Genomic DNA, 17,397 nt, shown 5'->3' with positions numbered 1-17,397 from the left:
ATACATTCAACCAATACACACAAGAATTCCATAATGACTATTTCTTTTTTCAAAAGATAACAATGGTTATACCTCAAAAGGATTGGTATAAGTGAAAGAATCCAGGAGATTTCCAGCCAACTACCTCTCAGCTTATGTCTCTAACAACTTGCCTTAAATGAACAGACTTCTCATGACACTTTCCTGCTCAAACCTCTTCATCTCTTCATTGGCTTCTTATCTCAGGAGTATCCTTAACACTAATCCTTCTGGCCCCTACCTCTCCAGCCTCATCTACATATCATCCCCCATGCTTTCTGCTCTAGAATGCCTCAAAGGCATCCTGCTAGCTCACAGTGCGGGCTTGGTCCCTGCTGTTCCCTCACTGGGATGTTCTCCCCTCCTACCCCTCCTTGCTTCAGGTCTCAACTCAAACCTGATATTGTCAGAGAAACCTTCCTTGGCACCCCATCTAGATCACCACTGCCTATGATGCACTTTTCCTTCCTAACATTCATCAGATTTGTAACTTTACATTCATTTGGGGGAGTATTGGATTAATGTTCATCTCTCTTACTAAAATTCTAGGTAGACAAGAACCACACCTTTCTGATCAATGTTCTAGAGCCTGACACATAGTAGGCACTTAAAAATCATTTGTTGAATAAATGAATGAACAAAAGCACCACAGTGAATTTTTCTTCATGTTATCACATCCAGTATGTATACACTTTCAAGCCTTGTAAATACCAGGATAACTTCCCTTAAGGTTAGAATTGATATTCTTCCTTGGAGTACTGTCAGAAGAATTAATTCTTACTTAGAAGTGATAATGGAGGCAATAAAGAAATTGTCTTAATACCTAAGGATTACAATTTATTTTCCATTTAAATTAAGTATTGCAATGCCAAATAAGAAAAACAAAAGAAAGGAACAGCAACAAAAATGATGTTCTCTTCTATCATCATTGAAGAGCACATGAAAAATCTTCTATTTTTATCCAAGAAAACTGTGCACACATAGTAGGGGGGAGAAACAATATGGGAAGCTTTTATTGTTTTGGGGAGCCAACTGTGGCCAGGAGTAAGATAAAGCTATACCAAATTTGACTATGTACTTCTGCTCCTCGTTTCTTGCGACACGTATGCTGGAATGCCATGCAGGGTATGCTGGAATGCCACGGTACTGCAGGGAATGCAGTGCTTCCTATGTGTGCCCAGCTCCATGCAACATCAAGAAATAAAAGCCATACCTCCTACACAGCAGCTCTCAACAAGGAGCACTATTGTAAAATGAGGGTAAAATTTAGTCACAGAATCATACTATTTTAGAGCCTTAAGGCACATTTCTGTTTTTCAGAGATTTTAAATGACAAGTACATGAGCACTATAAATTACATTGGAATGACAAAAGTACATTTCCTGTTTCATGGCCTTCATTCATAAATAATAGCTCATAGATGGTAATAAAAGGATAACTAGTTTCCTTGATTACTGTACATTAATATGCTGTAACGTGACTAACATAAGCTATGACAGCAATCTATTAGGTTTCTGAATGAAAATATTCCTAAACTACAGGTAACTGACAGCAATTTTCAATCATAAATATTTTGACAACATTCATTTATCTATGAATAAAATAAAAGTATAATTGATAATGTAAAAATTTCGATGAAAATAAGATGTATAAAACCAATCTTACATCTACTTATTGCTTATGTATTTACACACTTATTTCCTTCAACTTTTGGAGAAGAAAAGGAAAATATCTGCTCATAAGAAGTCAGATAAAATGCTCCTCTAAGAAGCCCCCAGGGGTGAATAGTCAGTAACCCTCATTTACACACAAACATGCAAACTTCTACAATCAGGGATTCCGCATTGTAAAACTGTACAGAAAGTTACATTTTATATGCTGTGGTAATAATATTACTTATAAATTTTATAAATGTTTTGTTCAGTAAGCAAAAACAGAGCTGCTCTAATTTAAGTTATATTTTCCTATTTTGACATACGATATCATATTAGTTTCAGGTGTCCAACGTAGTGATTAGACACTTATATCCATTATTAGGTGATCACCCCAATAAGTCTAGTACCCATCTGACACCATACCATACTTAGTTATTACAATATTATTGTAAGTCATATCTTCTTGTTTTTTTAAAAAATATGAAGGACTAGAAAAATGAGAAAATGCCTGGTTTCTTATATAAACGGAATATAAAATTACTGAAACATTCATTCATTCATTTATTCATCTAAAAACAGTAGCAGTAAGACCTATTTGTCTCTACCTCGGAAATGTCTTCAAAATCCTTCTCTCTCTATTCCCACAGCTTCGACCAACTCTGTCCAAGGCCACTATACCAACTCTCACTGACTCTTCTGGTTTGGGTTGCTCCCCAAATCAATCTTTATTCCTCATTGCTTCTATATTATATAATTCCCAAGTCACTTTCAACCATAACCACTCAAAAGCTTAAGTTTAATTAAGTATATAATTCTTTGCATGGCATATAAATAAGGACCTTACAAACCTGATTCCACCTGTTCGTTCCACTTTCATCCTTTGTCACATCATCCCTGCCCTATTCTTTATAGTGTGTGACCATTCCCTGGACTCATAATAAGATCTTTTCATAAATCCTTGGCTTTGAAAAACTTTGATGTTCCCCCTGCCTGAAGGACCAGGGAGTTTTCTGCTCATCTTTCAACTAACACCTCTGTTATGAAGCCTCCGCAGACCTCTCCAGACAGAAGGTGACTCCCTCTCTGTTACTCCTACATTTTGTTCACACTTCAATGGACCTGGGTATTCCTAGATTAAACATCTGTGATTTTTGTCTATTCACTCAAAATCCCAAAAGTTCATAGTATGGCATAATCTACCACTTGATTGAGGTAGGAATTTGAATTATGTATTGTATTCTAACCAGGGTCCAGCCAGGAAATCAGAAACCATCCTAGGTATTTCAAACACAGATAATTTAATACAATACAGGAAATTGTTTACACAAATGATGAAAGAGCTAAAAAGACAAACAGGAGGTGATCCAGAAGTTTACAACACCAGATAATTGCTGCCATCCATTAGACTGGAGTGATATTGGGAGAAGATAGCATTACCAGTGACTGAAAAGCTGGGCTGTGTGACTAGGATAGGATCATGGCAGTGGCTTACTAATGGGAGCTGGGACCATAAAGGGCAGGAATTCTAGGAGGAGAGACAATTGTTGTCAAAGGTAATGCCCAAGAAAGACCTAGAGAAGGAGAAATATCCTGGCTCCTCCCTGCCTCCATTGGCTGAATGTATTCGGATGCCAGGTGTCAAGTATTCTGGAAATGTAGTCTCCTGAGATACACGGCCAAGCAAAAAGGCAGAATGGAAAATGACAGGCACACCTTGTGAGGATGGTGAGCACCTCACTTGGCTGCTGAGTAGGCCTCACTCATCACCGTGTGCAGCAAAGCATGGAAGTGTGTGTATGCATCATGAGTCTTTTGGGCTGTAATTATACTTCACATGTTCATTTTCTCTATAAGACTATGAGTTAAGCTGCAGAGCCCTTATCTCAATTTGAATCCTAATACACAGCAAAGTATTTGACATATAGTAGGCATTCAATAGATACTGTTAAGTGCCTATAAACACTGATTCCCTGGATTTAAAATTCAGTGTTTCCCAAAGCTTGTTCTGCTGGCCATTAATTCAAATTGATGCTAATGAATATTTCAGGTGAACAGGACTCTACCATTCCCAAATAAGTTTTTGAAGCACAATATTAAAGTTAAACTGGTGTTTTAGCCCATTCGAGCTGCTATAACAAAATACTACAGGCTGGGTTTCTTATAAATAACAAATTTATTTCTCACAGCTCTGGAGGCTGAAAGTCAGAGATCAGGGTGCCAGCATGGCTGGGTGGGGGCCCTGTTCTGGGTCACGGACTTCTCGTTGTCTGGCAAGCCAGGCAAAGATGCTCTCCCGGACTTCTTTTATAAGGCATTAATCTTATTCATGATGGCTCCATTCTCATGACCTAATCACCTAACAAAGGTGCCAACTCCTCCTATCATTACATTGGGCTTTAGGATTTCAACAAATGAATTTGTGGGGCACACAAATTTTAAGGCCATAACAGCTGGTTTCTTATTGCAGAAAATAAATAAAATCCATTCAGAGCTTTTAAAATGTCCTTGAAGAGGGAGATGTGTTAGGCAGCATCATTTCAACATTTCTGACTGAAGAACACTTTTTTCCAAAGGACTAGAATTATACAGGGGACATTAGTGAAGGGGATATTGCTTTAAATGTCCACATTTGTAACATTATTTTATTTCATCTTTGAAATATTTCTGTGAGGTACAGAAGAACAAGGTCACACCTTATAGATAAAAAAAAGTGTTGCTAATAAATAATTAAAACTAAATAATACATCAAGTAGTAATTGAAAATCAAGATATTGTTTACTATTCTAGTCACTGCAGGACTAGAATAAAAATATAATTTTAGTTCCTCCTTTACTTGAAGACATGAAACATAAGAAAAACAGAGAAGCATAAAATGAAACTTTCTTTTTATCCAACAATATTTTATACATGTTTTAGTACATCAGGTATCTGGTATTGCTTGATTATTAAAAATATGAGACACATGAAAGGAAAATTATTTACTGAACTTGTAAGCAGGTTAGTTCTGGAGCTTACATTACAGTTCGAGCTTCACGAACTCCAAGAGCAAATCACTAACCAGTTTGGTGTCTACGATATAAAGAAAAGAAAGGCTAATGAGATCCCCAAATAATTAGTCAGCAATATCAATGTACCAGAACTGGGGCATAGTTACTCCAACCTCATGATTTAAAAATAAACATTCAAAAGTCCCTGGGAAATCAGTAGATTCCATTAGAGTGATCTAGCTAGAACTTTATTTGCTTCTATCATAATATTTTATCGATCAAGACTGACAATGAAGAACATTATCCTTAATTTCTAAAGAGAGACACAAGGTCCTTGGTTTTGTTATTAAGAAGAATGTCCTCTGGAATTAACATTATCTTCATCCTTAACAAAGTATTATTACAAAGGCTTCTAACAATGAGGTACTTACACTAGAAAACTTGGCCAGCATGCAATAATGAAAGATAAAATTCTTATGTTAAATAACTTTTTAAAATATATATATCTTTATTGATTTCAGAGAGAGGAAAGAAGAGGGAGAGAGAAAGACAGAAACATCAACGATGTGAGAGTCATCACTGATCGGCAGCCTCATGCACGTCCTTGACTGGGGATCAAGCGCACAACCCCGGCATGTGCCCTGACTGGGAATTGAACTGCGATCTCCTGAATCCTAGGTCGGTGCTCAACCATTCAGCCAGGCTGTTAAATAACTTTTGAAAGATAGTATGTTTGTTTTGATCATATATTTTGGCATACCCCTCTACTGGTGTAGCTACTACACATAACATTATTAACATTAACCTGTAATGTATTTATTTCTTGAGAACTGGCAAAATGTTGGTATATCATATTACTCCAGTGGTACCATCTTACTACAAACAAAAACTGAGGACCAGCCCGGCCGGGCGTGGCTCAACGGTTAAGTGTCAACCTAGGATCCAGGCGATCAGGGTTCGATTCCCGGTCAGGGCACATGCCCGGGTTGTGGGCTGCAACAGATCAATGACTCTCTCATCATTGATGTTTCTATCTCTCTCTCTCCCTCTCCTTTCCTCTTTCTGAAATCAATAAAGATATATTTTTAAAAAAACACAAAAACTGAGGACCAAAGAAACATTAAAAATATTATGGTAAGAGACTTGTTATCCATAATGGTCAGAAATTCTGAGTTCTACACATAATCCAATGTGGAACTTCAATTAACACTTCACTATGGTGATAATATTCACAAATCAACCAATAACTAATGAGTTAGCTTTGGGAGTCACTCTCTAAAATTCAGTGTTCTCAGCTGTAAAGAAAAAAAAATTAACTGCCTCACTGGAGTGAAATGAGAAGTGAGTATGTTCCACAGATCACTGGTCCCACTGGAGTGCTGGGCTCAAATAAGTTAGAAAAACACTTAATACTACACTTAATATACAGTATGCCCTCCTCACTGCCCCAAGAGGTTGGTAATAGGCATCAACATACTAAAGGCTCTGTGAGTTCTGCTGTAATGAAATCTATTAACTTTCTATAACCAAATGTTTCTCAATCTACTTGTTTCAAAAACTATTTTGCTTTTTCCTATTAATGCCTACTAGTACACCACAGAAAACCCTTGAGGGTGATGCCTTAAGAGAACAAAAAGATGGACTTTAATGACATCCAAAGTAAAACTTTTTAACTTGACGCTGTTATTCTTTCTGATTATAACTAACACACAACTCTTGTCAAGTGACTGTAGCTGGAGAGTTAAAGTACTAATAGTGTAACAATGATGACTCTGTAGGAGTGCATTTTATGCACCTTGTAATACTATATAGAATGATGTAAAACTCTCTTGAGTGTGTGTTTTGAGTTTTTTAAATAGGAATAGTTATGAGTTCACATTCTTCAGTTGGCTTTTTTTGTGAATAACAACATATTTTTGCAAGACAGGTAACCAATCTGCAGTCTATGAGTTAACAATGCTGACTAATCCATACTGACCCTGGCTCTAGCTGTGTTAGCTGGTGGGAACAAAGGGAAATATGTTAAAAATCAAACGGCTCTCTAGGAAAACTACGTAAATAAAGTGAAGATTTGGACCATGTCAAAAAGAAAAAAAAATCTAACCAAGTCTAAAAAAAAATCTTCTATAGCTTCTAATATAACAGCTTCAAGTGCAATGGATAATTCTTTATTCCACCATTTAAAAAAATGATTATAATTATTATTTTTTTACTTCAGAGATATAATCTTAGGAAGTAAGAACAAGGAACTCAAATAGGGAAAAATTGAGTACTTAACTGTAAAGAAACCAGGAATTTGAGTTTATGTTGAGCACACTGAACATAAACTAGCAACAGTTCACTGTTGCTGGGTGAAGGATGCAAAATGTAACACTGCAATGACAGTGGGTTTGTAATTTGCAGCTGGAGTCACAAAATCAAAATGTTAGTGTAGGCAGCTAGTTAGTTATTAATGAAAGAGAAGGGTACAAAACTGGCTAAGCCTAAACCTGATTAAGTCTAGAAGTTACAGCTTCAAACACCCCAGGGGACAGCCTCTGCCAAACGGATGCTAATTCTTAGTGTGGAGAAAACACCGGCTTTCCAATCTCCCCAGGGCTCAACCCACGGGTGGGGAGGACATGCTTGGTAGGAGCCACAATGTCAACCATTAACCTTTAAAAGATGGCATTTAAAAGACAGCATCATACAAACTCCATATATTTTCCAGGATCAACTGTACAAATAATGGTTTCTTTCCTTTTGCCTGTAAAAAAGAATGTATATGCTTAGGTTTCTGAGTATTTAAGGGGAGCTGTCTACCCTAAGAAAATAATCGGATTGGACAGGGACACAACATGGGAAGATCCAGGAAAGGAGCTGGATAGAGGGGAGGGCCCAGCACAAGCCTGTGAAGAGCTAGGAAAGAGATTGGATAGTTTGAAAAAAATCTTACCCCTTCGCAAACTCAAAAAGATATAATAATCAAAGCTTAACAAAGGCTCAAAGTTGTTTGTTCATTCATTTGGTCCTTGGTTCACTCATTTGTACACCCAAGCACAATGCCGGCTGGTACCAGTACTCCATTGGGTGTTGGCGGGGAAATGCACATGGGTAAATGAGACACAGAGAAGTTCTGCATCTCTGGGCCTGATAGGCATGGGTGGGAGCTTGCAGCCTCAGAGGCTGGACTTCTTTCAGAGCTGGACAGAGCTGAGCTACCTGGTCTTGGATGAGACACCAGGCACCTGGGGACAGTCTTTTGTTTTTGCTCCAATAAACCTTGCCATAACTGATCACATTCTTCTACGCATGGGTCCCCGAAATGTTTTTTCACGGTTTTGCAAGAACCTGCGACTCCATAGGAGAATCCTATTTCCACTGGCAACAAAAATAGAATTTTCATCTAAGCATAGTGTGAAAAAGATATGGTTATTCTGCTTACACGGCTGCCCATTACCAGTAACACCTCAAGTCAGTAATATGCCTTAAAGGAAAGTTATAAATTGCTCTATCCTACACTAATTCTGATATTTGCTGTTTATATCACATCATCCCAAAATAACAACTATGGATATAAAGAGATTACAATCCATACTTAGCTTAACAGTTACTATAAATGTATTCCCCCAACACCAGTAACATAGGTTTTAAGTGAATAAAATTGGCTCATGTTTCTCAAAATGTGGTCTGTGGGCCACCTGTGTCCAGAACCCAGAACCCATGGGGGATTTGTTAAAAGTGCTTCTTGTGGTCCCCACCCAGACCTACTGAATAGGAACCTCTGAGGCTGGGCACTGGACTCCCCACTTGGAATACTAGGGATTAACATCAGTTTGGCAGAGGCTGTCCCCTGGGGTGTTGGAATAAACTCTCAGGTGAATTTTAGGCCCATTAGAGAGTTACAAGAATATTGTATTGAGTTCTGATGTCAATTATTCATATGGAGCCTTAGCCAGTTTTGCTCAGTGGGTAGTGTCTGTCGGTGGACGGAAGGGTGTCAGGTTCGATTCCGGTCAAGTGCATGTACCTCTCAGTTGCAGGCTCAATTCCAGGCCCTGGTTGGGTCATGTGTGGCTCTCTTTCTCTCTCTCTCTCTCTTTCTCTGTCTCTCTTTCTCTCTCTGAAAAGCAATGGAAAAAATATCCTTGGATGAAGACTAAAAAAATTGTGTTTTAATTACTCATATGGAGAAATTGGAAGCTTCATAGGAAAGTCTGAAAGCCATGAAAAACTTTCCAAACTAAGGCTTAAAACACAAGTTCTTCTGGGGGAAAAAAAGTATGCAAAAAAATAAAACTGGTGACAACGACTTTTTGAAAGTGTAATTTTAAAACATTATTAGATACAAATATATAAAATTTGATGTTTTAGATTTTATAGATCAGTTAATTGATTGACATCCTGCCTTTAAGAAATCCAGAGCTGTAGTAGATGCTGTCTGTGGCGTTCATTGCTGGTTATCTGCGTCTCCCTGTCACTCCTTCCTCCTTGGCAGGAGCCTGCTCACACTGCTGCACCATCCATCTTAAGCCTGTTCCTCTTTTTTTAATCCTCACTTGAGGATATTTTTTCCATTGCTTCAGAGACAGTGAAAGGGAGAGAGAGAGAAACATCAATGTGAGAAAGACACATTGATCAGTTACTTCCTGCACCCGCCCCTGACAGGGGCCAGGGATCAAGGCTGCAACTGAGGTATGTGCCCTTGACTGGAATCGAACCCTTCGGTCCACAGGCAGACGCTCTTAACCACTGAGCCAAACCAGCTAGACCTCAAGCTTGTCCCTCTTTACTATCAGTGTACACGGGACGTATGATTGTCATGGCAGGTGTGATCTGTGGACCTAGATCACAATAAGAGTACAACATCTTCCCTGGAGATGTTTAAGACCAGGTGACTTTCTCCTTAGTTAAGCTGGTTTAAGTATCATCCTGCCTAGCAGCAGCAGCTCACACTGGCTGGTTCCTAAGTGCCTTCCTGACCTACCATTCTGCTTTTCCAAGATATACATGGCTTTACAGAGTTGGCCAAGGGCTGTCTTGGCCGGACTCTGTGGTCTGCAGTATGGTCTTCACGTCTTTCAGTTAGTAATTCTTTACTGAAAATCCACTGCATGAAAACTACAGAGGATGTATTAAGGTCTTGTTTTTAGCTCTTCATCTATAAAATCTTGTTTCTGGTAAAGGATAATTGTAAGTGAAAGAAAATATATATGTATATATTACATAATGTATATTTTACAATTATAATAATTATAGAATATGTATTAAGAGTGAAAACTCCAGGAAAACAACTTTCTGTGTCAAAAACAAGGAGAAATGTGCTCAGACAATACTAAATTACAGAGGTGGGTCTTTTTACAGCCCAGTTAGAGAGGTTTATATCAGATCATGATATATCTAAACTTTAAGTTCTGAAAGTAAACCATCTACCAGAAGTCACATTTTTAAGAACATGAAATGGTTAACTTAAAACAAGATTCTTAAGATGTGATCTCAGAACCAGCATTATCTGGGAATACAAATTATCAGTCCCCCACCCCACCAAACTACTGAATCAGAAATTTCTGGGTGGGCCCCCAAAATCTGTTTTACGAGCCCTATGGGTGATTCTGATGCATGCTAAAGTTTGAGAACCACTGGCTTAGATCTTAAGACAACTCACCTGGACCTTAAATTGTAGGTTACAGGGAGCTGAGTGAAATATCTACAAGATATAATTTAAAATAAACAAAAGAGTCCTCCCTGCTCCCCCAACTGGCCTGAGAAATGCCTGGATTTCTTAAAATTAGAGCAACTCCAGTTAAGACACTGTCACTATAAAGCTACTATGCTCATTTATATGCCAGTACTTATCATTTACCTTGTTCCTCAGCTTGACAAAGAACCTGGGTATGAAGGAAAGCAGAACGTGGCATATCATATGACAGGTCAGGTTTAAAGTAGAGGGAGGGGAAGGGAGCCCCAGGCCCTCGTTCCAAAGGGGTGAAAGACAGGCCCAGGTGAAACCCTGAAGTGAGGGGATTCTGGAAAAGCAAGGATGCTTTCAGTAGACAGAAAAAAGGGTGCTCAAAGAAACACTTTGTCATCATTTCTATCTTGAGCAGCACTTCACTATCAATTAATTGAGGAGATGGTCTCCCGTGGCCTCTTAGAACAGAACAGTGTCTAAATTGGAAAGATAGTTGTTTGCTACTGATTAACATTCTACACCCATTTTATACATATATGTGACTCACATTCAAACTAAATGTGGGTTACTCCAAATCTGGGACTCTCTTCAGTGCCCCACCATTACAGCACCAGCAGTTTCCTAAAATGAAATCTATAAATTCAGAAACTAACATTTGCAAGCACCAGCTGACAGAACTTACTGAATATGTCTTTATAATGTTCTTACATGTTTCATTTACAGAGCACATAAATATTTTACAAACACATACATCAAAAAGTTTGATATTAAGTTTTAAAAACTGTTACAGTACTTAATGACTACAACAGTATCTGAAAGCAAGTCATTTTATATTCAATAAACAAAAACATTAAAGCCTCTATTTTCTCATAGCACATTTCCACACTATACAAATGTTAGCATTTTTTGTTATACCTTATATTTCATGGTGGTTTTCTACATGCCTTTTAAAAATTCAATTAGGGTCCTGGCCGGTGTGGCTCCTTTGGTTGGGTGTCATCCTCTGCACCAAAAGGTTGCCAATTTGATTCCCAGTCAGGGCACATGCCCAAGTTGCAGGCTTGATCCCCTATCAGGGGGCATGCAGGAGGCAACTGTTCTCTCTCTCTCCTTTTCCCATCTTCTCTAAAAATCAATAAAAAAAAATCTTTTTTAAAAAACTTCTATTAAGGGTAAAACTCAACCCAGACTTGTTTTTGAAAATTCTGGCAAAAACATGACTTCAAATATAAGATGGAGATGGTGGCAAGTAAAGCGATTAATTCGCTGAAGTATTCCTCCTATAGGTAGCAAATATCCATGTACAACAGACTCATTTTGTGTTATTCTATCAGCTGACATGTGACATTTTAACCTCTAACCAACCAGAGCAAGATTATTCAAAATTAAGATTGACATTTTGTCCTTTAACTAGTTCCAAAGTACTGCAGGGGTTTTACTGCCTGATGTTACACCATATGTGCAACTCTCGACACAGCAGGCAGGGTTAAGCAGGATGCCTCTGTACTTCGCCATTCTGCTGCTTCCTGTTGTTTTTGGAACAACCCTAACTTTAGCTAAACATAACCCTCTGGGTGAATCATTTTTAGTAAGAGAATCCGCCTTACAGCAGAATACACTGTATGTTGACTACATTTCTGAAGCATTGCTGTCTATGGAATTCATAGAACTCACTGGTTTGATATTCTGCAATCTTTATGAAACCTACTCATTTTATGAAAACTTTTATAAAATAAAATTACTTACCATTTAAGTGATTATGAATAAAAACCCAAACAGTTATGAAATAAACAACAGGAGGAATTCTTTTTGAAGCGTTTTTACTTCTGTCAACTGCTTTACCGTTAAATGATAGCCATCAATGGCAGATTTTCCCAAAACCTGTTCCATAATTCAAGTTATTTTTTAATTCTAAATTTACTATTACTTGGGTAATAGGATATATTTACCTACTTGTGCCCTGAAGAGGTTCAATTCAGAAAAACCCTCTTAGGTTGTACAGTGAGAAATTTTTTGCCAGATAGGAAAAATATATATGAGAAATGAGAGAATACCAACTGCTAGTAATAAACTATATCCTTAGCTTAATGTCAGTAACACTTACCAAGCCAGAGTTCATGAAAAGCAAATACAAAGAAAAAACCAGTCCCTTTGAAACTATATATATAGCTTCCCCAGTGGTCTTTCTCCTTGATTTTTTCTGTCAAGTAAAACATTTAGCTCTATATAATTCAAAAAAATCTATACATAGTTTAGAGAGGGAAGCATAAATCTCATGGTTCTCAGATTCACTTTCTGTTGCCTTCCTTCATTATATGTTTAAAGATAATCAATAAAAATGATTTCTCTTTGTAAGCATTTTCCTGTTCTGCCAGAAATAATAGCAGTCCCTGCCCTAAAATGAAGGGGGGGGGGGGTCATATTTACCATAAGAGGAGAAAAAGACACTGCCTAAGCAGTTTTCCTCAGCCAAGTGAAACAAAAACAGCAAATTAAGTTTATGTTAACGAAAAATATTTAAAAACTCCTGACATTAGTTTTATTCTTAAAATCTGTGGTATCAACAAGTTTCAAACTCTGGATTTATATTGCAACTTTCAACAACAAACTCTGTTTCCTAATAGTTTTACTGTATTTCGGTATGAATATACATATCACATCCAAGACTTTTCGTCAATGTTGAACACTGAAGCAATAAAGAAAGGAGAGTTAAGGCCCCCAAATTGCCTTCTAGAGCACAGTGAGATGCAAAACCACAGAGAAAAAAACAGATGAAAACAAAGTTATATCTGGTAAGGAAATAAAGAACTGCAAATAACTCTATCTCTTGTTTCAAAACACAAAACTTTTTACCACTTTTACCACTTTTTACCACTTTTACCATTTTTAGCACAGGAATTTTCTTACTTAAACATTACTTGAAAGTTTTATATTAAATAATGTAAAATAATCTATTGGGGTTTCTCCAATATGGAGACTCTATCTCAGAACTATCCATTTTTAATTGCTTCCTTCCGGATTTTTCACAAAACTCTGCAAAGAAACACCAAATGAAATAGAAACAGAAATAGACTTTTACTCTGTAATGAAGTTACAAATACATTTTACACATTTTCCTGGCTTTTTCCCTTCACTCTGCATTATCTATGAAAGTTGTCATATTTCACCAGGGCAGATTATAAATCAGGCAAGTTCAGCCCTTCAGGTTGAAAAATGGAGGTGAAAGGCACTGAGGAAAATATATAAAGTATAATTAAAACCATATGACCAGAGATATTGAAGCAGTACTTGTTGGAGGAAACCCAAGTAAAAATCAAACCTTTTCTGGTGTTAGTGACACTATCCAGTCCATTTGGGACAAGTACACATCATTTGCTAAATATTCCTTTTTTTTTTTTTTTTCTTAACAGAAAGAGTACCAGGGGAAATGAAATTCTAACAAGGTAGTTAAGGCTATAGTTATCTTTGTAGCATATTGAAATTCATAGTTCTTAATGTAAAACTGATCTCTTATTTAAAACAGTAATTGCTTATTTAGAAATATAGTTTAAGATTGGATAAGGGTAATTTTACCAAAGAGTATTAAGACTTATGATGATAATGTTGAATTCAAATCCTTTCTACTTTTCTATGATGTCTTCATGATGAAAAACCTGAGGTTTCTAGTAAGAAGGATAATCTAGTTGCTTACTCTTGAACATAAAGAGTAAGAGGCAATGGAATGCAAACTGTCTCCCCTACTACATTATAAACAACCAAAATGTTACTGCCTCCCATAGGTGGTACTTTGCAAGCTAATGATGTATAAATGTCTAAGGATGTACAGAAATTTAAGAATTCTCCAAGTTGTAAAGCAATTCCAGTAAAATTGTCTGACTTTGGTAATCTATCACCAAAGCCATTAAATGTCTATTTCTCCAGAGCATTCCAATTATCAAGTATAATAACCTGAATAGACAACTGGAACATAATTTTCAATATTACTTTGGGATTCAGCTCAAGAAAACAACTCAAGTGCAAAAAGTCACTTACCCCCCAGAAACTGAATTCCACCAGCCACTCTTCCCACTGTTCTGGAGATGAGATCAGACACACAGCAACCCATGAGGGCAGTGAGAGCCACCAGGAGAAGAAGGCCACAACCGAGGCCTGTCACGATGGTGCAAATCCTCCATTCTGCACTGGGGATGCCCTGGAAAGAGGCATAGCGCCCACATTCTTCCACCATTACCATCATCTGCCGACTCTCATCATGTACAGGATATGAGCACCTCCGGAAAGTACCGAAGGACACAGGCTTGCCCAACTGGGATCCCCAGAGCCAGTAAGGCATAAAGAACCCCACGCAGGAGGTAGCAGCACAAAGAAATGAGAGCAAAGCCCAGATCACCCCAGTACACGTCAGGCTGGATGCCATCTTTCTCCAGATAGGACAATGAGGACCCAAAGTAACTGTTTTGGGGCTGCAAGAGTAAGTGAAGGTGTGAAACCACCAGATACTGGGACCCTAGGTAATCCACAGTTCTGTAATAGGGAGTGTCTACAAACAGAATGGATCTTCAGTCTTACTGGGCCTCAACTTCCCATCCTCTGTAGTAAGGGTGATGATCCCTGGTAAAACAATAAGAAATATAAAGAATTTAATGTATTTAGTAAAGTGATAATACCAATTCAGTTGGTCTACAACTAATAATTAATAAACATTCAAACTTGCCTCAAGACTTCAAAAGCAAGAAGAACTTAATTTTCTCTATAAACATCTCTTTAATTCAAGTTTTGTCAAACTAACTCAACACATTTTTTCATGTCTTGATCTCCTAAAATGCTCCCAAATTAACTCTGACAGCTGTTTACCTAAAAAAATGCATGACTTCTATTTGTGAGTGAACTCATTTCATATACTCACATTAAAAGTTATGTAGCATTTTTATTGGCAGCAAACATAATTTCAAATATTAAAATGAAACAAACCATACCATGGTTTGTCTACTTGGTTTGCAAGTTCCATGCTCATAATTTGTAGTAACTTTTCTGCGTCCCTTTAGGTGCATTAATTTTCTGCATGAGCCCAAACAAAATAATTAGGATAATTTTCACAATTGCAGAGCACCATAAATTCAGCTTTATAGACTGTATAGACACATAGAATGGATGGACCTATTAGGCACTCCCAGTGCTCATTCAATAGCATTTGTGAATCCCTTCCATCTTAACTATCCTCTACTAGAGTAAATGAAAGAAAGCCAGCGGAAGACTTATTTTCATATCTGCAATTTTGATTCATTGGTTCCAATAAAATTTCTGGAACTCTCTCTCCAGTTCAGTGACTGCCAGTGTCTAATCTGAAAAGTAATCCATACTTTCCAGCACTCTACATCCCACCCCAATCATTCAAATAGTTCCACATGCATTTGACTACAACCCCTCCCTCTCTTTCAAAGAGTTTCTGAACCATTTCCCACACTTTCCATAAAGAAATAAATACATAAGCACAAAGCCCATGCCCCACCCCCGCCCTGTTCCATTTCCAGAGCTCTCAACTCCAGCGTTCAGAGTCCACAGCAAATGCCCCTCTCCCTCACCTCTCCTCTTTCCCAAGCCTCGCCCCTGAGGTTTCCTCACCACCCCACTTTTGAAGTCTAGTGTGTCACTCCAGGGGAGCTCCGGCTACTTTTTTTTTTTTTTTAATCTTGTCAGCTGCGGTCAGCTTCAGGGTTAACGACTGAAGTTGTCTGTCTGGGCCGTGAGGCCGGAGAAGACGAGTGGGGGGTGACATGGGGAGAGGAGGGCCATCATCTAGAGCTGGGGTAAGGATCCCGGGGCAAGGGCCCGCAATCAGCGCCCTGCAGTGGTCTCCCCCACCCACCCCCACCCCCACCCCCACCCCCACTCCTGAAGACACGCATGATCCCTCAATTCAAAAAGAGGACGAGAGGCTTTTCCAGCCGGCCTCTGAAGGGAGGGGACGGGCACGGGAAGGCAGCAACGCCCGGGGCGGACGCCGGCAGCAGACGCGGCGGGAGGCAGAGCCCGGCCGCCCGCCCAGCGCAGGAAGTGCGGACCCCGGAGAGCACAAGTCCGGCGTCCGGGGAACAGGGGGGCACGGAGAGAAAGGAGCGGAGCCCACGCCCCGGGGACGGCCGAGCTTTTACTCACATGGCTGGCGGGCGGCGGCCACCTTCTCTCCCCGGGCCGGGGCGCATACACAACTTGCTGTCTTTCCCGGGCGGAACATCCACAGCCAAGAAGACCGCCCTTCCTTCTTCACTGCTGACCCAAGCGCCACAGAGTCCGGGCCGGACTTGGGAGAGAGCGGGGGCCCGGCTCCGGGGGCTCTCCAGGAGGACGGGCTGCGCCGCCACCAGCGGAGCCCGCGCTCCTCGCGTGTCTCCGGCGGCGGCTCGGGCGGAGCGCGGGGCGCGGGGCTCGCACGCAGATGCACAGACCTCTCTTTGGCAGGCGAGGCACGCACCGCCTCCTCGCTGGACTGCCCAGCCCTCCTCTTTCTCCTGTGCCCTCCCCTCGCGCCCCGCGGACCCGGAGCACACAGACCCGGGACTAGGCGCGGTCGGCGGGGACCTTTCCGGCGCGCGGGGCGGGGACGCGCCCCTCCGCCCGCTGGGGTCCAGCCAGCGACGCCCCGAGGCCGCGGCTTTCGCGGCTCCCCCAGCCCCGAGCCCCCCGCCGCCCCCCTCCCCTCCGCTCGCCTTTCACTGGGGCTCTTTCAGAAGGGAGAGCGGTGGGGGCGGACGGACCGAGAAGTAGGGGAGAAAGTTGCTTGTCTTCTGGGGTGCTCGCGAGGGGCCACGGGAGACGAGGCAGGTTCCTGTGTGCTTTCGTAGGTCTGGTGTTTGGGGGCGAAGCCCGGTGTCCTACCGCGGCTGGCCCTTGTAGACGAGCATGGGGACTGGTGAAACGCACCCTCCTGAGCTCCGAGGACGCTTTTGGAATGAGGTCACTTTGGAAGGGGGTGAACAGTGGGGACTTGGGAATGGGAAGTGAATAGAGAGTCCAAGGCTCAGGGTTTCAGCCGGCAGCCCTCATTTCTAAACAAGCCAGGGAGGAG

General features: G+C 40.1%; 1 protein-coding gene across 1 annotated transcript in view; it reads right to left on the bottom strand.

Moving 5' to 3' along the window:
• LHFPL6 (LHFPL tetraspan subfamily member 6) overlaps positions 1-17,005 on the bottom strand; it is a 244,932-nt gene extending 227,927 nt beyond the window's left edge. Inside the window, exons 1-2 of the mRNA XM_081131006.1 lie at positions 16,488-17,005; positions 14,364-14,942 (exon numbers count right to left, since the gene is read on the bottom strand). Coding sequence (XP_080987132.1) covers positions 14,364-14,748 — 385 coding nt within the window. The 5' untranslated portion in view covers positions 14,749-14,942; positions 16,488-17,005. The remainder of the gene's footprint in view (positions 1-14,363; positions 14,943-16,487) is intronic.
• Positions 17,006-17,397: the final 392 nt, after the last annotated feature.

This window comes from Miniopterus schreibersii (assembly GCF_964146895.1).
Source record: "Miniopterus schreibersii genome assembly, chromosome: 2".
NCBI classification, from domain to species: domain Eukaryota; kingdom Metazoa; phylum Chordata; class Mammalia; order Chiroptera; family Miniopteridae; genus Miniopterus; species Miniopterus schreibersii.
The sequence above is the reverse complement of the archived record's forward strand: the minus strand, read 5'-3'. Positions and strand labels throughout refer to the sequence as shown.